The sequence below is a fragment of the Microcaecilia unicolor genome, chromosome 2 (assembly GCF_901765095.1).
Source record: "Microcaecilia unicolor chromosome 2, aMicUni1.1, whole genome shotgun sequence".
In the NCBI taxonomy this organism is placed as follows: Eukaryota; Metazoa; Chordata; class Amphibia; order Gymnophiona; family Siphonopidae; genus Microcaecilia; species Microcaecilia unicolor.
The window spans coordinates 462,959,752-462,987,330 of record NC_044032.1 but is presented as its reverse complement, the minus strand read 5'-3'; the positions used below and the strand labels follow the sequence as shown (position 1 = coordinate 462,987,330).

Below are 27,579 nucleotides of genomic sequence, written 5' to 3'. Positions count from 1 at the left end.
GAATTGATTTAGAGCCATTGTTAGGTGCCACCGTTTCTAGATAATGTTTCTTAGTTTAATGGATTTTTTAATGTATGTAGACTATTCATATTTAAATGAGATTTGTCCCAATCTCCTTTATTTTCTTCAAGCATATGGCAAGATGGTTGAATCAGTCTCTTAATACACGTTCTCTGGCTGGCCCAACCATTGTGCAGAGGTTTTGGTTAATAAACAGACTTTTCTGGTACTTCTATTTAAGTTCTGTATTTTTGGAAAATTGTAATCTGCCAAACCAGGAGACACTCCTTTCAGCAGATTATATCTATTAAAATATGAACATACCACCAATAAAACACAAATATTGAAACTGCAAATAAAACAGAATGGGCAAATATACTAAAATATACTTAAAACAAAAAATAAAAAAGTTATGATTTTGGTTTGTAGGATAATGTGTTTGCCACAGTCCTCTCCTTCACATTCCTTTTTAACAACCTATAGGCAACATTAGGAAATATGTTTTCGTGGAAAGGGGTATTGGATGCCTGAAATGCCATATTGAAAGAGGTGATGGAAGTAAAAATAGTCTTAAAATTTAATGAGTGGGATATACATAATGGATCCCTAAAAGACAAGAGGATATAAACCAAGCACAGAGAATTTCAGCTATGTATTTACTTGAGTACTTTTAAGAAATCATGTAGAGCTAACCTGCACTGCTCGTTAGGCACAATCTCAACAACCTTCCTGGTTAGACTCGATGGGCTGTTGGTCTCTCTCTGCTGACAATTTACTGTGTAACATAGGCTTCTCAACATGGCACCGGGATTCAGCATACTCCAAAACAAACAAAAAAAACCCTGCACCTGCAATAGAAATAATTAGATTTTGAATAAAACCAGGAATAAACACAAACCTTGTGGTAGCCCTGACTTTATAGGCATCAATTCTGATGCTTCCTTTCCTCTTTTAAAGTGTCAAGTACTGCAGTTTAAAAAGGATTGAAAACAGTCTAATACATATCAAGCACATCCAATTACTTACAGGCTTATCCCAAAATGTGGTTATAAAGCATATCAAATGCTGAAGACACATCAGAGGGATCATGAAAAATTAGTTTATTAATAATGTATACCTCAAAGCTGATTTAAATCATTCTACACAAAAAAAAATTGCATTCATGTAACACATTCACACATTTCATTACCCCTAAAATCTACTGTTAAATTTTAAAATATTTTCAACAATAAAACAGCTAATTAAAAGGCTCAGTAAATTTTTAAAAAATTCATTTTTTTTCTGGAATTTTAATAAGTAACTTTCTGAATGCAAAGCATTAGGTTTTGAATTCCATAGTTGTGGACCCACTATGGAAAACATCATTAAACAAGTAGATGCTAGTTCAGTAAATTTCAATGAAGGGATTACTAAAATGTTCACATCTTTAGAATGCAACATGTTTGTAGCCAAGTTCTGAAAATCAGTTTCTTAAGAGGCATCCCTTTTTTGATTATGTTCTTCTATGGAAGCGGTGTGGTGATTTATTAAATTTTAGGTGGTATATGTAGCAGATTGGAAGGTTTCTTTTTGAGGGTTTATAGCAGGGTCTCTGATCTCAGATTTAAGATAAAGTTCTGTTACAAAGAGATTCTGTGTTTAGATATTCCAATCAAGTATAGCACCTCAAAGGTTTTTTTTTTTTTTTTACAACTAATTATAATACATTGCTACATCTTGAAAGCTGTTTTATGTGATCATTGAAAGAAAATTTACCTGTTAGCCAATTATTGAGTTTTAGATAGTTGTGTACCAAGAACATGCAACAGAGATTCTAAGTAGAGGATACTTGCAAATATGAATCTCTAAAAGTAATTAGTGAGTTAAGATGATGGATCATCCTTCCACTTCACATCAGCTCCCAGGATTCTCACAAAATGTTTAGTTATAGTGCAACATTGCTGCGCAGACTGGGAGTGCTTGTTTTTTTCTATCTAGAGAATTGGCTGCTCAAAATCACATCAGGGGAATAGGTGCAAGAATCCATGCACAGAACTATTCGGGTGCTGGAGCTACTAGAGTTTGTCATCAACTACCCCAAATCCTACCTGGAACCAGTTCAAGAATTGGAAACCATAGGGGCCCTGTTAGACATATCTCAGTCTAGAGCTTTTTTCTCAGTACAGGACATTGAAACCCTGATCACTATATCACTGCAAGTTTGTCAAAGCCAGCAAGTATCAGCTCAGGAAATCTTGAGATTAGTAGGTCACATGGCCTCAACTGTGCATGTTTCACCCATGGCATGCCTCCATTTGAGGCTGTCTCGGACTCTAAGTTCTCCACTTTGATGTATGATTCGCAGCAATCTGTGCAAGGGACTTCTATTCCAAATCCCACCCGCATCCCTTCACAAGACCCTAACCACAGATGCATCCAACCTGGGCTGGGAGCTCATGTAGATGGGCTCCACACCCAGTGTCAGTAGTGTGCTCATGATAGACAGCACCAGATCAACCTCTTAGAGTTGTGAGCTGTATGGAACACACTAAAGGTTTTCAGAGACTGGCTACAGCACCAAATTGTCCTCGTTCAGACAGACAGTCAAGTTACACTGTGTTATAACAAGTAGGGAGGCCAGGAAGTGGTGAGAATGTGGCACTACCCATGGGAGGGGTGCTCAGAGCAATACAAAAAAAGGAAGATGAACCCAGACCATTTAAAACACTTCAGATCTGTACAGATCCAAGTTAAATATGTTATAATTTGTTCCACTTTATTCCACTTTAATTGGATTCACTATAAATTCATATAATGCTCAACTTTATTATTATTTATTCTTCTGTCTTTCTGTTAAAAAAAAAAATTGGCAAAAAGGACCTCGGCAACCTTTCTCAATGCAGACATTCAGAAATTCATCAGCTTGAACCTTAGGATTCTTTTATCGGTCCTCAAAAACCCCAACACTTTTTAAAATTTTTAGTACAGGCAATTAAAAAGCTATGCAAAAAAAAACAAACAAATGACTATCTTTTTAGTCATCAGAACCCAACAGGGGCCCATTTCCCCATCTTCAACAGCTTCTCAGGGGTAATTTTAACAACATAGCAAAAAAAGGTGTAATTCCACATATTGTGCATTGCTTTTCTTTATCGGAGCCACATATTTGCCCAAACTTCTGACCTCATGTTAAAAATGTCCTCATAAAAGGTAGGGGCTGGTTCTGTGCATTCATCAGAAAATGACTGTGCATCTCTCGGAATGCACATTTGAATACTGATAAGCTCATTTAAATGCATTAGCATACCATTTCTATTGTCTTCTGCCGCAAGCGAGAAAAAGCCCTTTGTGCAGCTCCCACTAAATAATGTGCTCGCTAAACCGGCTGGCCCGGTAAGTTTAATGCATCACCCCCTGAGTCAGATCATACATCACACGAGTGGTCACTGAACATGGAGAACTTCTGAGATCATACAATCACACGAGCGGTCACTGAACATGGGCAAAGCCCAGGAGAACTTCTGAGAGTGGGATTACCCCCTCAGTAGACCTTTTAGCTATTCACCTGAACCACAATGTCCCCCACTACTTTTCCAGACATGAATCACCCAGCCTTGGATGCCTTTTTCCTTAATTGGGGGGAAGAGTAAAGGGTAATGGATATGATATACTGCCTTTCTGTGGTAACATCAGTGGTTTGCATATATTATATGCATGTACTTTTGTATGCATAACCTCTAACATCTGTCATAGCAGAAACTCTCCTTAAACTCAAGCAAGATAGAGGATCTATGATTTTCATTGCCCTGTTCTGGTTGAGGCAGATATGGTTCATCCTGATCCTGGAACAAGTTGTAGCTTGCCAGGATCTGTGGAGACTTCAGTGCTTTCCGACCAGGGGCGTAGCTATGGGTGGGCCTGGGTGGGCCCAGGCCTACCCAATCTCAGCTCAAACCCACCAAGTTTAAGTGCCAAAAAATGCACAGCCACACTGCCATAGCCTTTTTGCTGTCGAGGCTCAGCCACCTCCCACCTGCTTTTAGGTAGTCAGCGCTTATCTGCTCTCTCGGTCTACTCGGCTCCTCCTCCTTCCTGTTAAATGTTTTTAGTTTTGGAAGGCTAGTGCTGCACCTGCCATCCCGCGCCCGCTCTTGGCTCTCGCGCTAACTCCATCCTGTCCCACGGCACCACTCTGGTTTGTTTATTATTTTGCTAAGCTGAGTTCAGCTACATTGCCTTGCTCCCGCATTGCGCATGGGAAAATAGTGCCGCAGTGCGCATGGGAAAGGTTTCCGGCTGTGTCGCTGGTGCGGCTCCTCCACAATGTGCCTGGCAGCCGGGTCTAAATGATGTTAGTCTTCACGAAACTCACAATCACAGCAGCTGAGCCAGCACTCCCCACGGCCCCACACAACAGGTACAGGAGCCAGCACACTAGCACAGTGTTCTGCACCAGCAAGCAGCTGCCCAGGTAAAATAAAAATACATTTTTAATTTGAATGTGTCATGTAATGTGTACTGAGTGACTCGGAGTGTAATCAAAATGCTAGCTGATGTGGGCTTATGGGTGGGGTGAGCACTTCACTGCCTAGGGCAAAGAAAGTATATTTAATCATTAAATATACCCTTCCCAATATTACACAGTTAAAATAGGTTTCTATTCATGAATTTGCAGTTCGCTAATAAAATCCTTTTTGGCCCACTCCAAAAGAGAACCATAGGAACTGGGTTCAATTCCCACGGCAGCTCCTTGTAAGTCACTTAATCCTCCATTGCCCTAAGTATATTAAAGTAAGTTCCTATATCTAATGTTTTAGAATCACTTTGTAACCACAGAAAGGCAATATATCAAATCCCAACCCCCCCCCCCCCCTTTCATTTCTGAGACCATTTTAATGACATTTTACTACATTTACATTTGGAAAGTGATTGTGTTTGAGCCACTGATTTTATTCTTGTATCATTTATAATAGTTCGCTATTCACAGTTTGCAGCTTCTAAATTGAAGACCTATTTATTTTGAAAAGCTTTTGGAGTTACGGTGACAATGGATGGCAGGAGATAACGTACCTTTGTACATTGTTGTTGAGATGGTTGGATGAATGATTTTTACAATGAATGTTCTTTCCTGTAAATAACTGGAGTTTCTTTATATTTTTCATGCTTTTGTGTTATTTGTAAATTAGATCTGATTGTGACCTGTATTGGTGATAAGTAAATTTTAAAATTAAATAATTGTTCTTAGATTATTCCAGAATATACCTTTCTGGTTTTGAATACGATGTGACCACACTATTATTCAGAGCCCCTCCCTCTCCCATTTAGATGCTTATATTATTACATATCCTAACTTGGATGATTTGGGTGACCCCCCCACCCCCCCCCCCAAACATAGTTTTATACAATACTGAAACATTACTGAATAAGATTCTCAAACTTGTGTTCAGAAAAGTGGTTGTGTTGATATGTCAGGTTTTTTTTTTTTTCAAATGTCAGTGTGGTTCTCATCTAGTTAGTGCAGAACAGTTCGAGTCTTGAGAAGAGGCCTAGTAAAGTTTTCTCACCCACTACTAATTCCAAACCTCTGATGCCCTTCCTTTATAGCACTGCTAGTCCAGTTTCTACTTTAATACGTTAATAGTAATGTCTTCCTGACATCGTCATCTTTATAATTATTTTATACCAAATATATTCTAGGACATGCATGCACTTGACAAAAGAACTGAAACTTAATAGTCTGTTACAGATAACATCTAATAGTGGTAAATATGAATCCAATCTTTGTGATGATTTCCTACCTTACAGCTGGTACACAAGCTGGAGAAGAGATCCCAGTTGTTTCTAAGACCAATGTTAAAGAATACAAAGACAGCTTCTCCAATGAAAAATTTGATTTCCGCAATAACCCAAACATCACTTTTTTTGTATATGTCAGCAATTTCACCTGGCCAATTAAAATACAGGTAAGATCTACGGTTGGTTTAAAACATACTGATACTTTGATTTTATTGTGTGTTACATAGGTTTATATAGAATAAATAAATCAGTCTAATGCAGCAAAAAACAGGTATCTGTCAATTTGAGTACAACAATTGTATTTATATCTGATGTTTTCCTAACATATAGTTTATTAAATAAAATAAACAGCCACAGAGGATGTCATAGAGATATTTTCTCAGATTTAAAATGCATCTTGTGGATCTTTTTCCTGATAATAATTTGTTCTTTTTCTTCTCAATATTTGTTGTGTTGTCTCAATTTTTCTGACCCCCTTCTATTTTAATCCATGTTTTTCATCAAGTGATACCTATTACTACAGTCAGTCGATCTGTCTCATTTTTTAGGGATGTGCACAGGACAAAAATATTCAATTTGAGCCCTTTCCCCCTGATTTGTTTCACATATGTGTACCAATCAGGAATGCATATTCACAGATTCCATATCATCATGCTGATCAATCCATAGACTGGTGGGTTGTGTCCATCTACCAGCGGTGGAGATAGAGAGCAATCCTTTTGCCTCCCTATATGTGGTCATGTGCTGCCGGAAACCTCCTCAGTATGTTCTCTATCTCAGCAGGTGGTGGTCACACACAGCAGCAGCTCTGGCTAGGTCTCCAAGCCTAATCCTTAGGTTTTGTGAGTACCTGGGGTTGAGGGCTCTTCTGAGCAAGTGCAAACCTGGTGGTGCCAGGTCCCTCCTTTTCTCCCCCCTCCCGCTGGCTCCGTTAAAAAAAATAAAATTTTGAACGTCCTTTAAGGGCGTTTATTTCAACGTTTATATCAGCTTTTATTGCAGCTGCTCATTGGGACACCAGTTTGTTACAGCTCAGAGTGAGAAGCAGGTAATTTTTACCTTTTGTAGCGGGCAGGGGGTTCCCCGATCGATCTCCACGTGGCTTATGGCGTCGGAGGGCGAGGGCGCGAAGAATCACTCCCCGGACCGCGAGTGCACGTCTAGGGGGATGCGGAGGTTTCAAGCCTGAATCGCCTTTTTTGGGCGTCAGTTTGGAGTCCGGTCAGTGTCCCGGTTCTTCCACCGGTGCGGCGGTTTTTCCCGCCATAAGCGCCCATCCCCGCTGCTTGCCCCACCCCCCCCCCCCCCCCCCCCCCCATTTTGGCCGGCCACTCTGCTCGGACGGCTTCTTCTTGGGCCGCCCTCGAGGTGGGAGACGTTAATGATATGGTCGCCCTTGATTCGGGCGACGGCAAGAAAGCGGCAAAAGTTAAGTGCCGTTTTTCCCGCGTGGCTCCTCGGAGTTTCGCACCGGACGCCATTTTGGATGCGCAGCATGTTTCTCCCCCGCTCTTGCAAGTGCTGGTTGAGGGTGCGTCTAGGGCCGTGGCCCAGGCTGCAGAAGTGCACAGTCTGGGGGGGTTTCTCCCCTGAGTTCATTTTGCTGCTGCATCAGGCTTTTCTTATGCAAAACGCTGCCCCTGTTCCCCTGTCTGATAAAGGGGTTGAGGCCTCCGGAAGCAAACACCCTCGGGTGGATTTCCAGGCCCTAGAGGACTCTGTCTCCTCTGATGTAGATGAGGGCAGCGTATCTGAGTTCTCCCAACGGTCCTTTGGGGATTCCTTGGAGGAGACGAATTCCCGCTCGGATGGAGCGGATGACCCCTCTGCAGCGCGGTTCTTTCGCTCAGAGGATTTGCCCAACCTGTTAGTGCAGGCCATGAGCATTTTGAAGATTTCCTCTCTGGAGGACGTCTATCCCTCAGCCTCTGCTGGCTCTGCCATTATGCTGGGGACGAAGCGCCCACCTAGAACCTTCCACGTGCATGAAGCCATGCACACCTTGATTTTGGCTCAATGGGATGTCCCAGAAGCGAGCCTTAAAGTGGCTAGGGCTATGTCCCGCCTCTATCCTCTGCCTGAAGGTGAACGGGAGGCCTTTCTTTGGCCTACCGTGGATTCGTTAATCACTGCGGTGACTAAGAAAACGGCGTTGCTGGTGGAAGGTGGCACAGCCCTAAAGGACGCCCAAGACAGAAGATTGGAGGCGGCCTTAAAGTCGTCCTTCGAGGCAGCTGCTTTAAGTTTGCAGGCCTCAGTTTGTGGCTCCTATATGGCCAGGGCGTGCCTGACGATTGTGCAGCGGGCTTCCCCCTCGGATCCTTCCTTGAGGGCTGATTGGCCGGCCCTGGAATCGGGCTCGGCATACTTGGCAGACTTGCTGTATGATGTCTTGAGAGCCTCAGCTAAAGGTATGGCTCAGACAGTCTCTGCACGGCACTGGCTTTGGCTGAAGCATTGGTCTGCTGACCACGCCTCTAAGTCTCGCCTGGCTAAGTTGCCTTTTAAAGGCAAGCTGCTCTTTGGGGTCGAGCTGGACAAGATTGTAACCGATCTCGGCACGTCTAAGGGCAAGAGGTTACCGGAGGTCAGGGCTCGGGCTATTGGTGCCCGCCCCGGTTCCTCCAAATGACGGTTTCAGGAAGCCTGTCGGTATCGCTCGGGCAAGTCGGGCTCCTCTGCCCCCTCTTCCTTCAAAAGGAACTTCTCCCCCAAGCAGTATTCCTTTCGCAGAGACCACCGTCCCGGAGGTGCGTCCTCCGGCCCTCCCCCAGGGTCTCTTACCCAATGACGGGGCCCTGGTCCATGGCCCAGAGCAGATTGGGGGACGCCTATCCTCGTTTCTGGGCGAGTGGACCAGGGTAATTTCAGACGCTTGGGTGCTGGAAGTCATCAGAGACGGGTACAAGCTAGAGTTCTGCCGACCCTTAAGAGACGGGTTTGTGCACTCTCCCTGCAAGTCTCCGGTCAAAGCTGTGGCAGTGCAGCAGTCTTTGAACAATCTGATCCGCCTGAGTGCGGTCGTTCCGGTGCCAGAAGATCAGCTTGGCAAGGGACGTTACTCCATTTACTTTGTGGTGCCAAAGAAAGGAGGTTCTGTACGGCCTATGCTCGACCTCAAAGGGGTCAGTCGGGCCTTGAATGTTCGGCACTTCCGAATGGAGACTCTCCGCTCTGTTATAGCGGCAGTGAAGGCAGGGGAGTTCCTGGCATCCTTGGACATCAAGGAAGCTTACTTGCATATTCCCATCTGGCCTCCTCATCAACGCTTTCTGCGTTTTGCAGTCCTGGGCCGACACTTCCAGTTCAGAGCCCTCCCGTTCGGGTTGGCTACTGCTCCGCGGACCTTCTCCAAAGTAATGGTGGTCATCGCGGCCTTCCTACGCAAGGAAGGAGTACAAGTCCATCCTTATCTGGACGACTGGTTGATCCGAGCCCCCTCTTATGCAGAGTGCGGCAGAGCTTCAGACTGGGTGATTGCTCTTTTGAGCTCCCTGGGGTGGATCATCAACTGGGAGAAAAGCCAGCTGCGCCCGACTCAGTCCCTGGAGTATCTGGGAGTTCGGTTCGACACCCAAGTGGGCAGAGTGTTCCTGCCAGACAATCGGATTGTCAAGCTTCAGGCTCAGGTGGACCAGTTCCTAGTAGCCTCTCCTCTTCGGGCTTGGGACTATGTGCAGCTGTTGGGCTCTATGACAGCCACGATGGAAATAGTGCCCTGGGCCAGGGCCCATATGAGACCTCTACAGCACTCTCTGCTGCAGCGCTGGACTCCAGTGTCGGAGGATTATGCTGTGCGCCTTCCCTTGGATCCAGCGGTGCGCAAGGCGCTGAGCTGGTGGCCGAGGCCAGACAAGCTGTCCGCAGGAATGCCTCTTTTGACCCCGGAGTGGGTTGTCGTCACGACGGACGCCTCGTTGTCGGGCTGGGGAGCCCACTGCTTGGGAAGGACAGCGCAGGGGCTCTGGTCTCCTGCAGAGGCAAAGTGGCCTATCAACCTCCTGGAACTCAGAGCCATTCGGTTGGCGCTTTTGGAGTTTCTCCCGGTACTGGCAGCGAAGCCAGTACGGGTCCTGTCGGACAATGTCACGGCTGTGGCCTATGTCAATCATCAGGGAGGTACCAAGAGCGCCCCTCTAGCCAAGGAGGCCCTGAATCTATGCCAGTGGGCGGAAGCGAACCTGGAACAGCTGTCGGCGGCCCACATTGCCGGAGTCATGAATGTCAAGGCGGACTTTCTCAGTCGCCATACCTTGGATCCCGGAGAGTGGCAGCTATCTGCTCAGGCGTTCTTGGACATCACGAAGCGCTGGGGCCAGCCGAGCCTAGATCTGATGGCGTCATCGGCCAATTGTCAAGTGCCGCGCTTTTTCAGCAGAGGACGGGGACCCCCGATCTCTGGGAGTAGATGCTCTTCTCCAACAGTGGCCGACACAGGAGCTCTTCTATGTGTTCCCGCCCTGGCCCATGTTGGACAGGGTGCTAGGCCGGGTGGCAAAGCATCCGGGCCGGATAATCCTGGTGGGTCTGGACTGGCCCAGACGTCCCTGGTATGCGGACTTGATCAGATTCTCAGTGGACGGCCCTCTGCGGCTGTCAGCGGAGCGAGGCCTGTTGCATCAGGGTCCCATGGTGATGGAGGATCCCTCCCCCTTTGGTCTTACGGTCTGGCTATTGAGCGGCAGCGTCTGAGGAAGAAGGGCTTCTCAGACAAGGTCATCGCCACTATGCTGAGAGCGAGGAAGCGCTCTACTTCTACTGCTTACGCCAGGGTTTGGTGTACCTTTGCATCGTGGTGTGAGGCAGGCTTTCTTTCTCCCTTCACTGCTCCAATTTCTTCAGTGTTGGCATTCTTGCAAGAAGGTCTGGAGAAAGGCCTGTCGCTCAGTTCCCTTAAAGTCCAGGTAGCGGCTCTGGCTTGCTTCAGGGGTCGCCTGAAGGGTGCTTCCCTGGCCTCGCAGCTAGATGTGGTGCGCTTTCTCAAGGGAGTTAATCACCTACGCTCTCCTCTGCGCTCGGTGGTGCCTGCGTGGAATCTCAATCTAGTGCTAAGAGCCTTGCAGAAGCCGCCTTTTGAACCCTTGTCGAGGGCATCTCTGAAAGACCTGACGTTGAAAGCAGTCTTTTTGGTGGCTATCACTTCAGCCAGACGAGTTTGCGAGCTCCAGGCGCTATCATGTCGAGAGCTCTTCCTGCAGTTCACGGAGGCAGGAATGTCTATTCGCACGGTGCCTTCCTTCCTGCCCAAGATTGTTTCTCGTTTCCATGTGAATCAGCAGCTCTGTCTTCCCTCCTTTCGTAGGGAGGACTACCCAGAGGAGTACTCTGCTCTCAGATATCTAGATGTGAGACGAGTCATCATCAGATACTTGGAAGTGACCAATGATTTCCAGAAGTCGGATCATCTGTTTGTGCTGTTCACAGGTCCTCGTAAGGGTCTGCAGGCATCCAAGCCTACAGTGGCACGATGGGTCAAGGAAACCATTGCAGCAGCTTATGTGGCCACGGGGAAGGTGCCGCCTATCTAGCTGAAGGCTCATTCCACTAGAGCACAGGCAGCCTCGATGGCAGAGGCCGGGTCCGTCTCCTTGGAAGAGATTTGTAAGGCGGCAACTTGGGCATCGGCTCATACCTTCTCCAGTCATTACCGCTTGACTGTGGCTGCTCGGGCGGAGGCCCAGTTTGGAGTTTCAGTGTTGCGGTCAGGGATTTCTATGTCCCGCCCTGGGTGAGTACTGCTTTCGGTACATCCCACCAGTCTATGGATTGATCAGCATGATGATATGGAAGGTAAAATTATGTATTATACCTGATAATTTTCTTTCCATTAATCATAGCCGATCAATCCATAGCCCCTCCCAGATATCTGTACTGTTTATATTCTATTTGCATTTCAGGTTCAGGTTTAGTCTTCAGTTCCTGTTCAGGAGGTCTTCGTGTCAAGTTTTTTCGATTGAATTCTTCTGGAGTTGAGACGATTTTGTGTTACAGTGATCTGCTGCATTCCTCTCCCTTCCGTTTTACGGGGCTGGATTGAGACCTAAATTCTGCCGGTGCTCCCTCCCGCTTCGTGCGGCAGTAGGGCAGCCTTATATCCGTCCCGCTTTGGCAGTGTTAGGGTCAGCCAGCTCCTCCCACGGTTGCGGTCGCAGGATAAGCCAGATCCCCCCCGCATCGGCGGGTGTGGTGTCCCTCCCCCGCTCCGCGGGGATGAGCTGGGTTGATTCCCCTTTCCCACGTGTGTGGGGATGAGCTGGGTTGATTCCCCTCCCCCGTTTCGGCGGTGGTGAGCTGGGCAGAGTGTCCCTTTCTGGGTGTAATTCTCTAAGTGCTGAGTCCTGCAGATGGAGCTTTGATATCGACATACTGAGGAGTTTCCGGCAGCACATGACCACATATAGGGAGGCAAAAGGATTGCTCTCTATCTCCACCTGCTGGTAGATGGACACAACCCACCAGTCTATGGATTGATCAGCTATGATTAATGGAAAGAAAATTATCAGGTATGATACATAATTTTACCTTGTGTATTAAATTAATTTTGCTTACATTAAACATAGCTACGTTTGTCTTAGTGCAGCTTTATACAGATTTCTTTTTGCAAGTGCTTCTGCAAGTGGGTATGTGTGCCTCTTGTTGGATGAGCAGTACAGCTGGCAATTCTTTTTGTGCACAAGGGCCTTACCCTTGACCCATGCAGGCCCAGAGGTATGATGCTATATTCTAGGCTGCAAAATAACATATTCAAAGTGGTTTGTAATGTAGGGAGAGAGGCACAGAGGCATATTAGAGAGTTGCATGAGCATTTTGATTTCATTTCACATTAGTGTGCCTTCCTGATCCACGTTATTTAATACCAGATCTAAATTAGGTGAAGTATCTCCTCCTCATGGAGTGGGTACTTTCCATGAGCTATGGATCTTCCCACCATTGTGGTATCAACATGATTAGATATACTCAGACCCAGGGCATTATAATGATTTACTGTCAACACTTGTGACACATTATATTCTTGTAATTACATTTACCATATTGCGGACTATATTCACACTAGCGTAGCAACAAGGAAAGAACAAAGAAACTAAAATATTTGGAACCACTTCTTAAAAATGCAAGGCCTCACATGGAACATTTTATATTGGGTTATCCAAACCCAGTAGCACCCTTCTGAGGATTCTCCTTCCAGGACAACTAGTGGTTGAACAGACTTTTGGTGCAGAAAGGTTTTGACTAATATTGCAGAAACATTTTAGTTGTCTTTCAAGTTTGAATTTGTAGACATGAATTGCTTGTTTACTCTTTCCAAAAATACTGGGACTAGGGGACAAGCAATGAAGCTACATAGTAGTAAATTTAAAACGAATCAGAGGAAATATTGCTTCACTCAATGTGTAATTAAACTCTGGAATTCGTTGCCAGAGAATGTATTAAAAGCAGTTAGCTTAGCAGGGTTTTAAAAAGGCTTGGGTGGCTTCCTAAAGGAGAAGTCCATAGATCATTATTAATATGGACTTGGGGAAAATCCACTGCTTATTTCTAGGATAAGCAGCATTAAATGTATTGTTCTTTTTGGGGATCTCGGCAGGTACTTGTGACCTGGATTGGCCACTGTTAGAAACAGGGTGCTGGGCCTGATGGACCTTCAGTCCGTGCCACATGGAATGTTAGACATGGCTAACTAGAGGCCAACCGAAACTAAATCTGTGGCCAAAATTTGTGGCTCATTTCAACCGGAATCGAAACAAAAAATGTTGTGCCTGCCCCCTCCTGGTAGAAGAGGCGCCTGCGAGACTGCCATGGGAATGCTTGGTGACCATTTTGAGATTGGTCCTGCTTATACTGGTGCCAGTCTCCAGTCACTCCTGTTTATGCCAGTGCCAGTCTGGTTGCTGGGACCTCCTGCGTCAGTCTCGGCAGCCATTGCCATTGAGCAGCGGCAACGGAGCAGGAACGAATGGACTTCATTCCTGCCCTTGAACATACCACTAGACCAGCAGGGCTTCTTAAGGTAGGTGTGGGGCACCAGGTCTCTGCTGAGTGGGATGGCAGACCTGAGGGACTCATTTTCTGGGGGAGGGGGGGAGTGTTTCTGCTGTTGGACGGCTCGAGGGGGGGGGGGGTGTAAAGTGTTCCAGCCAAAAATGCATGGGCGTTTTCATCAAAAACCTGAATTTCGGGCTGGTTTCAGTATTGAAACTAAACTTTGGTTGACTTCTATGGCTGACTCAGTATGGAAGCTGTTTCGGGTATGCAAACCAACTGACAGAGGAACTACCTCACATAATCCCTGGATAGGAATAAGGTGCTTAGGAATTGGATCTGGGCTGCATGGGCTGGTGCACCACTGAGCCTCATAAATAGAAAGGTGCACACTGTTGATTTCTGGTTGGGAGATGGGAAGAGAGCAGGGATTGGGATTTGTGGAGGCGTAAAAGAGCATTGGTGTTGATGATGGGGAGGAGAACAGAAAGTGTGTCCTGTGACTGAGCTGGAGTAAAAGAGGAAAAACTATTCTCCGAGGACAAGCAGGCTCAAATTATCACGTAGGGGTCGTTGTCCGCGACGGCCCCAGGACACCGGAGAACTTGCAAAGCAAAAAATCAAAGAGACTTCTAGAACGCAGCGTCACGCGGGATTAACACCGTGCATGTGCGAGCGACTTCCCGCCTGCGACGCAAACGTGCTACCTCAGTTTCTTCCTTTCCGCGACCGGGGAAAGTTGTTTTTGCGTACCTTCCTTTTTTCTGCCTCAGGAAAACCGAGTTTGGCGTTTTCCGCCTAATTTTGCCTTTCTCTCTTTTTCTTACCTCTCTACCCAACATATTAAAAAAAAAAAAAGCTACCTTTTTTCACTTATTTTCTTACTTTTTCTCCCTCTTAAAGTTTCCTTTATTTTTTGGTCGGGCTCTTTTTTTTTGCCTCTTTTTGGCATCAGCGAGCCGTTTAATTTCGCTGCCGCCGTTTTTCCCTCCATGTCATCGAGGACACCCAGCGGCTTCAAGCGTTGTACTAGGTGCAAACGGACCATCTCTGGGACCGACCCCCACGCGTGGTGTCTTCAGTGCCTGGGTCCCGACCATCTACCAGCTGCTTGTAAGTTGTGTAATTTGATGAAAAAGTGGACCCAGGTGGCTCAAGAGGCTCAACGCGAGAAGCTTTTTTCCGATCGGTCCGGTCCTTCGACATCAGCATCGACATCGGTACCGAGGTCGGCGGTATCGACGTCAGCGTTGAGGGAGGCATTGACATCGAGAGTTCAAGTAATGGCTGCCGAAAGACCACAATGCGCTGGGAGCAGCAAGGCATTGAGCGGGTCTCCACCTGTCTCGAGGCCTACTGCTATGCAGGCCCCCTCCCCCGGGACCGAACGTCGGACCCGGCCCCTAGGAGGCGTTAGGATTCCACGTCCTCCTCTTCAGTACCGAGGAGTCTCGATGACGGGTGTCAATCGAAGGCGAAGAAGCACCGTCATCGATCTCCTTCCAGACACGGTACCGAGAGCTCCGAGGAGCCGAGGGAGTCTGCACCCAAGAAGCGTCGGTGCTGGGAGGGACCGCTCACCTTCCATTCAGGAGGTACCGATGCGTTGGTCATCCGGCAGCCTGGTACCGGCTCTCGAGCCCCCTCAGATTCTGGCACCGACTACTGCACCGGTCCCCCAGCCTTTTCCGATGGAAGCTCTCGAACGCATCCGGGCCCTTCTTCCAGAGCTTCTGGAAGGTTTGCTCCGTCAGTCTGCCTCAGTGTCAGGGGTGCTTGCGCCTTCTGTACCGACTGCAGAGACGGCATCTGGGTCATCACCTGTGATGAGGTCCCTGCCCTCGGTGTGGCTTGTGGTACCGGAGCCAGTTGCCACCCGGGTCGACTCCCCCTCAACGTCGGTGGAGGAAGCTTCGCCGGAGTCCAGGCAGTAGTCGACTTGTTGACATCCCCCACGAGGTAGTCGATCCTCAAAATCGAGGCAGTCTTGGCTTCGGGCTGCTCTTAGGGAAGTTCTGTCCGATACGAAAGAGGGCTCGTGGGAAGAGGAGGAAGACCCCAGGTACTTTTTGGAGGAGGAATCCTGTGGGCTTCCCTCTGATCCTACTCCACAGATTGAAGTGAGGATGTCTCCACCTGAGAGTCTTACTTTCTCATCCTTTGTGTGGGAAATGTCTAAGGACATTCCATACTCTATGAAGGTTGTGGATGAGCACAGGGCTGAGATGCTCGAGTTCCTGGATTATCCTTCTCCGACTGCTGAGGTTGCAACGGCCCCTCTGCATAATACACTCAGGGAAGTGCTGATGCGGAATTGGTCTTGCCCTCTTTCTAATCCAGTGGTCCTCAAGAAGTCTGAGTCCCAGTACAGAGTCCATGGAGAGCCTGTAATGGTGAAGGCCCAACTTCTTCACGATTCCATTGTGGTGGACTCTGCTCTCAGAAGAGCCAAGAGTACTAGAGACTATGCCTTGGTGCCCCCAAGCAAAGGGTCTAGGACCTTGGATTCTTTTGTGAGGCGAACATATCAGGCCGCTATGCTCGCCGCCAAGATCCAGACATACCAGCTGTACACGAGCATTCACTTGCGGAACTCGGTGAGGCAACTGTCCAGTTTAGTTGAAGCACTTTTTCCAGAGCTTGCTGAACCTTTTCACCAGGTGGTCAGGCAGCAGATGGCGTGTCGCAAATTCCTGACCAGGGGGTCTTACGACACTTTTGATGCAGCATCCCGAGTAGCTGCTCAAGGTATACTGATGTGCAGACTCTCATGACTGTGTGTCTCTGACCTGGATCATAAGACCCAGCAGGGAATGGCGGATGTTCCTTGCCGGGGGGGATAATCTCTTTAGAGAAAAAGTAGAGGATATGTTTGATCAAATGAAAAATCATCATGATGCCATGGATTCTCTCTCCCACCGGGCTTCTTCTGCTACCTCCTCCTCTTCTAGGAGGTTTTTTGGAGGGAGGAGGAGTGCCCCCTATTCCTATAACAGGCATAGGTACACTCCTTCCCGGCAGCTGGTTCAGGCTCAGCCCCAGCATACGCGTTCTCGTCAACACCATGCGCCTAAGGCCCCTAGGGCTCCCCAGCAAAAGCAAGGGACGGGCTTTTGACTGGCTCCAGTGCATCATAGCCGCAGTAAAAGTGTCCGTACCGGGCGGCTTGCCTGTTGGGGGGGGGGGGGGGGGGGATATTTTTTCACCAAAGGTGGCCTCTTACAACCTCCGACAAGTGGATTCTTCAAATAGTCCAGTTAGGATACGCACTCAATCTGGCATCCCCAAGCCTCCAAATTGTCCACTGGGCGCTCAATCCTTCAGCTCCCAGCACAAGCAAATACTTGCAGAGGAACTCTCCGCCTTTCTAATGGCCAATGCGGTCGAACCTGTTCTACCAGGGGAAGAAGAGTTGGGATTCTATTCCAGGTATATTCTTGTGCAAAAGAAAACAGGGGGGATGCGTCCCATCCTAGACCTAAGGGCTCTGAACAAATTCCTAGCCCGAGAACAGTTCAGGATGGTTTCCATGGGCACCCTTCTTCCCATGATTCAGGAAAACAATTGGCTATGCTCTCTGGACTTAAAGGATGCCTATATTCACATCTTGGTACTCCCAGCTCACAGGAAGTATCTTCGATTTCAGTTGGGACCTCAGCACTTTCAGTACTGTGTACTGCTCTTTGGCCTAGCATCTGCACCCAGGGTCTTCACGAAGTGCTTGGCAGTTGTCGCAGCATCACTACGCATGTACAAATGTTCCCTTATCTCGACGATTGGCTGGTGAAGAGCACCTCTGAGGCAGAGGCTCTATAGTCCGTGCGGATGACTATTCAACTGCTGGAGCTACTGGTGTTTGTAATCAATTATCCCAAGTCCCGCCTTGTCCTGGTTCAGAAATTAGAGTTCATCGGAGCTCTGTTGAACACTCGGACGTCTCGAGCTTATCTTCCCCAGGCAAGAGCAGACAATCTCCTGGCCCTAGTGTCCTTGGCTCGAGCGTCTCAACAGATCACAGCTCGGCAAATGTTGAGACTTTGGGACACATGGCTTCCACAGTTCATGCATCTTCCATGGCACGTCTACATATGAGATCAGCTCAATGGACCCTAGCTTCCCAGTGGTGCCAGGCCACGGATCTAGAGAATGTAATCCATCTCTCCCGAGTGTTGCAGTTCCCTTCAGTGGTGGACCATTCGATCCAATTTGACCTTGGCACGTCCATTCCAAATTCCTCAGCCATAAAAAGTGCTGACGATGGATGTATTCATCCTGGGGGTGTGGAGCTCATGTAGACGGTCTTCACACTCAAGGAGTTTGGTCCTTTCAGGAGGTGGATCTTCAGATCAACTTCCTGGAATTACGAGCAATCTGGAACACTCTCAAGGCTTTCAGAGATCGGCTGTCCAATCAAATCTTTCTAATTCAGACAATCAGGTTGGGTACCTGATCTCGCTGTCTGTGTCAGGAAGCCGTCAGGTTGTGGCTTTGGGCTCACCGCCACGGCATGTTTCTCCAGGCCATGTATTTGGCAGACGTAAACAACAGTCTGTCCGACAGACTGAGCAGGATTATGCAACCTCACGAGTGGTCTCTAAACATGGACGTTGTCCGTGAGATCTTGCGAGTGTGGGGCACCCCCTCGTTGGATCTTTTTGCCACTCAGACCAATCACAAAGTCCCTCAGTTCTGTTCCAGGCTTCAGGCCCACGACAGACTAGCATCAGATGCCTTTCTCCTTCATTGGGGGACAGGCCTCCTGTATACATATCCTTCCATACCTCTAGTAGGGAAAAATGTGATGAAACACAGGCAAGACTGCGGAACCATGATTCTAATTGCACCTTTCTGGCCCCGTCAGATCTGGTTTCCTGTTCTTCTGGAGTTGTCCTCCGAAGAACCGTGGAGATTGGACTGTTTTCGGACCCTCATCACTCAGAACGTGGGGTCGCTTCTGCATCCCAACCTCCAGTCTCTGGCTCTCACGGCCTGGATGTTGAGAACTTAGAAGTTGCCTCTTTAGGCCTTTTGGAGGGTGTCTCCCGAGTCTTGCTTACTTCCAGGAAAGATTCCATGAAAAAGTGTTATTTTAAATGGAGGAGGTTTGCCGTCTGGTGTGACAGCAAGGCCCTAGATCCTTTTTTCTTGTCCTGCACGGATCCTGCTTTAATACCTTCTACATTTATCAGAGTCTGGTCTCAAGACCAACTCAGTAAGAGTTCACCTTAGTGCAGTCAGTGCTAGCCATCAACGTGTAGAAGGTCAGCCTATCTCTGGTCAGCCTTTAGTTCGTTTCATGAGAGGTTTGCTTTTGTCAGAGTCCCCCTGCCAAACCTCCACCAGTGTCATGGGATCTCAACGTCGTTCTCACCCAGCTGATGAAAGCTCCTTTTGAGCCACTGAATTTCTGCCATCTGAAGTCCTTGACCTGGAAGGTTATTTTCTTGGTGGCTGTTACTTCAACTCGTAGAGTCAGTGAGCTTCAAGCCTTGGTAGCCCATGCACCTTATATTAAATTACATCACAACAGAGTAGTCCTCCGCACTCTCCCTAAGTTCTTGCCGAAGGTGGTGTCGGAGTTCCAACTGAACCAGTCAATTGTCTTGCCAACATTTTTTCCCTGTCCACATATCCACCCTGGTGAGGATAATTTGCACACCTTGGACTGCAAGAGAGCATTGGCCTTTTACGTGGAGCGGACAAAGCCCTATCGACAGTCCGCCCGGCTGTTTGTTTCTTTTAATCCCAACAGGAGGGGAGTTGCCATCGGAAAACGCACCATTTCCAATTGGCTAGCAGATTATATTTCCTTCACTTATGTCCAAGCTGTGCTAACTTTAGATGGTCATGTCACGGCTCACAATGTTAGAGCCATGGCTGCGTCAGTGGCTCACTTAGTCAGCCTCCATTGAAGAGATTTGCAAGGCTGCAACGTGGTCATCCGTCCGCACATTCATATCTTACTACTGCCTTCAGCAGGATACCCAACGCGACAGTCAGTTTGGGCAGTCAGTGCTGCAGAATCTGTTCTGGGTTTAGAATCCAACTCCACCCTCCTAGGCCCATTTATGTTCTGTTCCAGGCTGCACTCTCACTTAGTTGTGTTTCTTTTTAGGTCAGTTTGTGTTTTGGGCCTCGCAACGGCGAGGACATTTGACCAATGTTCATTGTTTTGAGTGAGCCTGGGGGCTAGGTATACCCCATACGTGATAATTTCAGCCTGCTTGTCCTCGGAGAAGATGAAGATACATACCTGTAGCCAGTATTCTCCGAGGACAGCAGGCTGTTTGTTCTCACGATTGGGTCGGCGTCCACGGTGGCCCCCACAACGGAATTTTTCAAAGCAAAAAGTCTTCAAAGCTTTGAGAGAACCTTCTGGCGCTTGGGGTGTGCGCACCGCGCATGCGCGGCCGTCTTCCCACCCGTCACACGAGAGACTTGCTCAGTTACCTTTTTTCCGCTGTGAAGAGAGGCAGCGAACTGTGTGTCTCCTTTCTCCTTCAGAGAGCCTTTGGCCGTTTTCCATAGTTTTTCTCTGTTTTTCTTCGAGTTTTCTTCAAGTTTTCTTCCTACCTTGCCTTTTAAAGTTAAAAAAAAAAAAAAGTAGAATCCTTTACCTTCTTAGTTTTTGCCCCCTAAAGTTTTCTTTCGCTTCCACCGCGGCCCTGTTTCTCTTCTTTGTGCTCTCCTTTTTGGCACAATCGCAAATTTTGATCTCGCAGCCGCTATTTTTCCGTCCATGTGATCGAGGACTCTCAGTGGCTTCAAGAAGTGTACTCGGTGCCGGGGGCTATCTCGGATACTGACCCCCACGCATGGTGTCTTCAGTGCCTTGGGCCCGACTATCACCCAGACGCATGTAAGTTGTGTCTTAGCTTGAAAAAGCGGACACAGGCGTCGAGACAAACTCTTCGGGACTGACTTTTCGGAGCTTCTTCCGGTTCATCGACGTCGACTTTGGTACCGGGGGCAGCATCGACTTCAGGAGAGCAGGTAATGGCTGTCTGGAGACCACCACCCGCTGGGAGCAGTGAGCCGTCGAGTGGGTCTCCACCTGTCTCGAAGTCTCCTGCTGTTCAGAGCCCATGGGACCGACCACTCTCGGACCCAACCCCGAGGTGCCGTGTGGATTCCGTGTCCTCATCGGTACCGAGGAGTATCGATGACGTGCATCGAGCGAAGGCGAAGAAGCATCGTCATCGATCTCCTTCCAAGCACGATACCGGGAGCTCCGGGGCGTCGAAGGATTTGGCACCCGGGAAGCACTGATGCTGGGAGGAACGCTCACCCGGTACCGCCGCTTCAACCTCCACAGATTCTGACACCGATTCTTACACCGACCCCACAGCCTTCCTCGACAGCGACTGTAGACGAGCGCATCTGAGCCACATCCAAGCCATTTTTCCAGGTCTTCTGGAGGGGTTGCTGCGTCATTCTGCTCCGGTGCTGGGGGTGCTTGCGCCCTCGGTACCGACGATGGAAGCGGCAGCTGGCTGTATGCCTGTGGTGAGGTTTCTGATGCCGGTACCACCTGCTTTCTCCCCCGTAGAGTCTTTCTTTCTCTTCATTTGTCTGGGAAATGTCTGTGGCTATTCCCTTCCCTGTGGTATCTGAGGATGAGCCCATGACTGAGATGCTCGAGGTCCTTGACTATCCTTCACCACCTAAGGAGTCATCCACGGTTCCGTTGCATAATGTGCTTAAGGAGACACTTATGCGAAGCTGGATGAAACCACTAAGTAATCCCATCTTTCCCAAAAAAGCTGAGTCCTAATATCAGATTCACGGAGAACCTGAGCTAATGAAGTCGCAGTTACCTCACAACTCTATGGTTGTGGATTCCGCTCTCAAGAGAGCCAGGAGTTCTAGAGACTTTGCATCGGCGCCCCCGGGGAGAGAATCTAGAACCCTGTATTCTTTTGGGAGGAAGGCGTATCAGGCTTCCATGATCGCGGCCAAAATTCAATCTTACCAGCTCTACATGAGCATCCACTTGAGGAACACGGTGAAGCAACTGGTGGACTTGGTCGATAAGCTCCCTCTGGAGCAGGCCAGGCTTTTTCAGGAGGTGGTCAGGCAGCAGAAGACGTGTCGTAAATTCCTGTCCAGGGGTGCTTACGATACTTTTGATGTTGCATCCAGAATCGCTGACCAAGGTATAGTGGTGCGCAGACTCTCATGGAAAAGAGGAACCCAAACAATGGCTATGTGATGCAAGTTTCCACATTGAGTCACCACCCAGGAAAAGAATCTAGGTGTCATGGTCAATGTGCAGTGGCAGCTAAGAAAGCAAATAGAATGTTAGGAATTATTAAGATAGGAATGGAAAACAAAAATGATAGTTATAATGCCATTGTTTTGCTCCATGGTGCAACTGCACCTTGATTACTGTGTGCATTTCTGGTCACCGCATCTCAAAAAAGATATAGCATAATTAGAAAACGTACAGAGAGAGGCAACAAAAATGATAAAGGGAATGGGCTAAAGCAGCTAGGGCAGTTCAGCTTGGAGAAGAGACAGCTAAGGGGAGATATGATACAAGCTCTATAAAATACTGAGTGAAGTGAAATGGGTAGACATGAATCGCTTGTTTACTCTTTCCAAAAATACTAGGGCTAGGGAGCACGCAATGAAGCTACTAAGTAGTAATTTTTTTTTAAAAACGGAGAAAGCATTTCTTCACTCAGTGTGTAATTAAACTCTGGAATTCATTACCAGAGAAAGTGGTCAAAGCAGTATGGCAACACTTACGTTCGTATAGAACAGAGCAGGGCTGTATGAGGTGGCTAAGTGCAAATGATAAAAATGGTTTTGGAAAGATCTGCTCTTTCCAGTCATTCATCACAGTGGAATGGGAGAGTCTCTCATACTGAACTATGGATCTCTTGAACAGAATGAAGAATTAAGGGGGAAATTTACCACCAGCTTCAAGTGACTAGCGGGTCAGTGCTAGCTATGCAGGATTTGTTCCTTGATTTCAGCAATAATATCTTTAGTTTGTGGCAAGCTGTAAGTTTTTAATTCTAAAGTGCCTGTTATTTAGGTTATAGGTACTATAGATTGCAGCTACAAGAATGGTTCCTTCACACCCTACAACAGCTTTTTACTTTCTTTGTAATCTATTTTTTTCAGAATACCTTTTTACTGGAATACAATTTTAACTAGTTAACACAGACATTCATGATGTGCTCTAGGACCTTGTTTCAAAAGTATCTTCAACATAGATGTCTCCACCCCCTATTACAAGCAAAACTTGGAGCATATAAACAGGCTTTTGTACTTGGAATGACTGTGCTTTTGCGAGTGTTGAATTTTGTTTTTCCCCACCTCCTGTTGCTGCACGTCTCTCAAAACTCATTTAAGTGGTTTTGGAAGGCACACTAGCCTAGGATGTTTTTCCTAGTTCTAAAAGTAAGTTCAACATTTATAAAGAGCAAAACTGAAAAGTTGAGAATTTTTTGTTTTAGTTTTCTGTGTTCATCCGTAGTTAAAGTAAGAATCATTTGCTGAATGCAGAGTTCTTAAAACCCCAGCATCTACTCATTTTGAAAGTTAGGTAAGTAAAAATATAAATTTTAATTGTAACTCTGACTACTTAAAAATTGTAAATACTATTTCTGCTGTTGATATAGTTACCAAGTTGATATAAGGGTGCAGCTTTTAACTTCTTACCAGTTTGATTCCATCTTTTGTCCTTTCTGTTCTGACTGAAACAGGAGTTCTGTATCATTTTCCTGAATGTGTCTTCTCTGTGCATTTCTCAGCTGGTTAAAAAGCAGTAATTGATGTATCCAGCTAACACTTTGATGTGTAGTTTTGCTGTGTCTTCAGCATTTGCATAATTTGTTCATCCTCGTTCTGTGGAATAATCTCACAAGCCACAGGAAAGTGATATCTATATCCATATCCATATCCATTCATTCTCTCTCTCTCTCTCTCTCTCTCTCTCTCTCTCTCTCTCTCTCTCTCTCTCTCTCTCTCTCTCTCTCTAATCCATTTTTGGTACTTTTTCATTCAGCAGGTTACAGCTGAGTAGCTAATAGGAAGAACCTGAAACTGGCTTTGAAACTTGTAAAATATTAGCCATTTTAGTAATGCTGGATCAGTTCATTTACTCATAAATCTCAAATTAAACTAGTTTTTATAATTGTTAGTGGTTTCACTTTGGGCAATTTACAAGTGCCAACTTTAATTTTAAAAAGGTTTTCAAACACTAAAGTTTTATGGATACTGATGTCTCCCACTTTTTCACCTGCTTGTAGTGCAAATAATGTTCAACAAGGAAGAAAGTGTCTCTATAATACATTCTTTATTATCAAAACATATATTACTTTGAGATAACAGCTCTCTTATTAGAAAAGCATGATGCTCATGGTCATATTTTATCCCACTCTGTGGGGCTTTAATTACAGTATAGCAAAAATCCTGACTGGCTGTGAATTCACTAGTCTTATGTAGTATTTAAAATGGTTTGTGGTTTTCTCCTCATGCTCAGCACTTCTTTTTCCTCAGATCTTTCTTAGTAGTTGGCTTGTTTAAAAGAAATAGTATTGGAGAGGGTTCAGTGATTCTAACCAAATTTATGCCCTGACTTTTTTTTTTTTTTTTTTTTTAACATCCATGTTAAGTATTCTGCTGGACTAATAGCACCAGGCTGCATTGATACATAAATTTGATACTGTACAAAGATCTCATTCTCTCTATTACCAACCACACTTCATGTTAATCTATTTCTAGTTTTCTGTTTTTCAGCTTTGCAGACTGTTCTTTTCTTAGCTGTCAGCTCCGGTCATTCTTTTCCATAATTTCAACCCACTTATGCAAACTAGTATGGTGATCACAGTTTGTTTTTTATAAATAGAAATAAAAGTTAACAGTAAATTTGTGGTTAGTTTTGAGAGCTATGTTGTGTTCATCAAGTCACTGTAAAATAGCATTTTTGCATCAATTATTTTAGTAAAGCAATTAATATTCCAGTGCTTGTTCTCTCCCTCTATACATAGTGTGCACGTATCAGTCTTCTAGCTCAAAACAAAGCTGGCAATGTTGTATGCAATAAAGAACCTGGAGAGATTTGGGAGAGTTTTTAGAAAGTTAAATGTGGAAGTAATAAAATACACTGCCATTTATAAAGTCATAATAAACATCATATCAGCAATGCCTGGCAAATTGCATTTCAAGTTCTCTCAGCCAGCATATTGCTTTTTTCCCAAATACTAGTACTGCAAGCAGCAGTTGTTGTTATGATAATGATTATTATACAAGTTATAAACTGCAAACTCCATGTACAGTTACATGTGGGAAACAATAGTTAAAAAGAAACATGAACCAGTCATTCAGATAATATACAAATAAACTATAATATAAATAATCAATAACTGCAAAGAGCCACATATGTTAATTAAAATTTGACACTGCCTTGTCCCCATTGTATATTCTGAGCAGGGACAATGCTGCCTATAGCACTTAACCAAAACGTTCACCAACTTGTTCTAGAGCATTCCTAGAAAGTTTTTTGTACATAATCGGGCATATTTTCAAAGCACTTAGCCTTCCAAAGTTCCATAGAAACCTATGGAACTTTGAAAGGCTAAGTGCTTTGAAAATATGCCTCAATGTGAGTCCCTCATATACTATTATATGTGCTAACCCTAGTGAAATATTTCTTAAACCAGCAAGCTGAAGCTTTATTTAATGACTAGGAAAAAATGCCCGTTTCTGAGCGGAATGAAACGGGCGCTAGTAAGGGGCCCCCTCCCTCCGTCCCTCGAAGCTACTTGCCTTGTTCGTTGTGGGCCGTTTCGGCCCTCGAGTATCAATAGCTCCGCCCTCGACGTCATGACGTTTTGACGCGAGGGCAGTGCAGACACTCCAGGGCACACCGGATATCTCGGGCGCCTCAACTTCCGTGGAGGCTTCAGAACGTTGGGGTTGCCTTTTATATATATAGATGGCTTTCAGTTAATGAAACAGCAGTCTCAATTAAAAAGGAAGTGGAAGAATAAGTTTGATGTCAATAGAGAGTTATGGAAAAACTAAAAGGTTATATTAGATAACAGTACTTGTGGCTCCAAGGTGGTGGCTGCAAGCTAGTCTCTGTCCGTATGCTTATTCTTCTGACAAATGTTATTTCAGTACGAGTAAAAGGAAAGTGAAGACACTGACTCTTTCTCCCAGTTGGGGATATCTTCTGCTTTAGGACAGATAGATTTATTTCTGCATGCTGAGAATGCAACACTTCAGATGCCCAAAGTATTGGGAGAGCCTGAGGCTTCTATTGAGCTCAGTCACACAGAATGCTTACTTTGCAAATGTGAGCGTACAGGGCATCTGTGCGTACACAATGGAATGGAGCTGTTGGTAAGGAGGGAGGAGGAGTCATCCTTGTGGAGCCAACTGGAACAGATTTGGCGTCCAATGCTTTGGTCATCGAAGAACAGTGCAAGGAGGGCAATGTTTTATCATGAGGACCTGCAGTTCTTAGCCCAGTTGCTGCAATTAATGTGGAAAGATCTTTTGCTTTTTCTGGTGATAACTTAGACATTCTGTTGGGTTTACTGCTGCAGCCTCCACTTGTCAGTTTGGAGGCAATGTGGAAGGTTATTGAAGATCTAGTCAAGGTTATGAGAGTCCATCTTCAGGGAGATGGGCGTTCTAGGATGTCAGCTGGCCAATAGAAGGAAGCAGCAGGAACAGCTGGGGGTGGAGCCAAGCCCTGATGCTGATTCCTCACAGAAGAGCTGAGAGCAGCAGAGAGGTTTTTCCCACTTTTTCCCAGCAGCAGGAGGCAGGGAGCCCCAACACAGGTATGCCCATCCCCCCAAAAAAGTGCTTGCAAAAAAAAGGATACATGTACTGCTTTGAGAGACATCTATTGCATGCGCAGAGCAGCCACGCATAGCGATTGACTGTACTGCGCATGCTCAGCTCAACGACTGGCTTCCCCCATATCGCATGCAAATGAGCTGGGTCACAAAAGCAACGAGCAGCCCATTTGAATGTGATACTCTTTGTGAATCCCTCTGTGTTTCTAAATCAGTAAATTTTTACCGATTTGGAAATACAGACGGATTCTTAACGGGACCTTTGTGCGTCTGGCTGTGAGTCTTCTATCACTTTAAGCTGGCTGCAAAGACATAGTAGGTAGTCCTTGTTTTGGTAATTGTTCAGGTATGTTTCCACACTCCTCACCTGATCATCAAGGCTTGGATCTTGTAATTTCTTCTTTCTTTCTCCTGTTAAGGAAGTGATTAGTTGTCCAGCCCCTGTTCCAGATTCTACCAAGAATCAGTGCAAAAGCTGGATATGCTCTTACTGATTCCTCACACCTTCACACTGTTGTTGACCCTGGAAGCTGTGTCAAAAGGACTGATGTAAAGGACCATTACAAGTTTTCCAGGTTGATCATTGGATGGTTCCTTTGACTTTGCCCTCTTGATGTTTAAATTGCACATGAAGCAATGAATATGATCATCTTAGACTGCAAGCTCTTTGGGTACAGGGAAATAACTACAGTAACTGAACGTAATTTGTCTGATCTACTACTGAAAATGTGTGAGCTAAATCATTTTTCTAAAAAAACATAACTACTCTCTTAAAAATCCACAAAAAATATATGCATTCTCAAAGTACTACAGAATTTGGGCTTAAAAATGCTACATTTTAAAGAAGTAAAATACTATAAAGTGCTTTTTTTTTTAGCAGCAATTGTAAACCATAAAGGAAAGAACCTGGAAAATATATAAAAAGAAGTCTTAGAAGTCACATTGTTGGTACTCACTTTTTCCTGTGTGTTTTAATAGAGATAAAGCAAAACATGTAAGA

The 27,579-nt window shown here is 46.1% G+C and overlaps 1 protein-coding gene across 1 annotated transcript in view; it reads left to right on the top strand.

The window, feature by feature from the left end:
* ATRN (attractin) overlaps nucleotides 1-27,579 on the top strand; it is a 626,429-nt gene that overhangs the window by 451,758 nt on the left and 147,092 nt on the right. Inside the window, 1 exon segment of the mRNA XM_030190990.1 lies at nucleotides 5,785-5,942. Within this exon segment, the coding sequence (XP_030046850.1) occupies nucleotides 5,785-5,942 (158 nt within the window).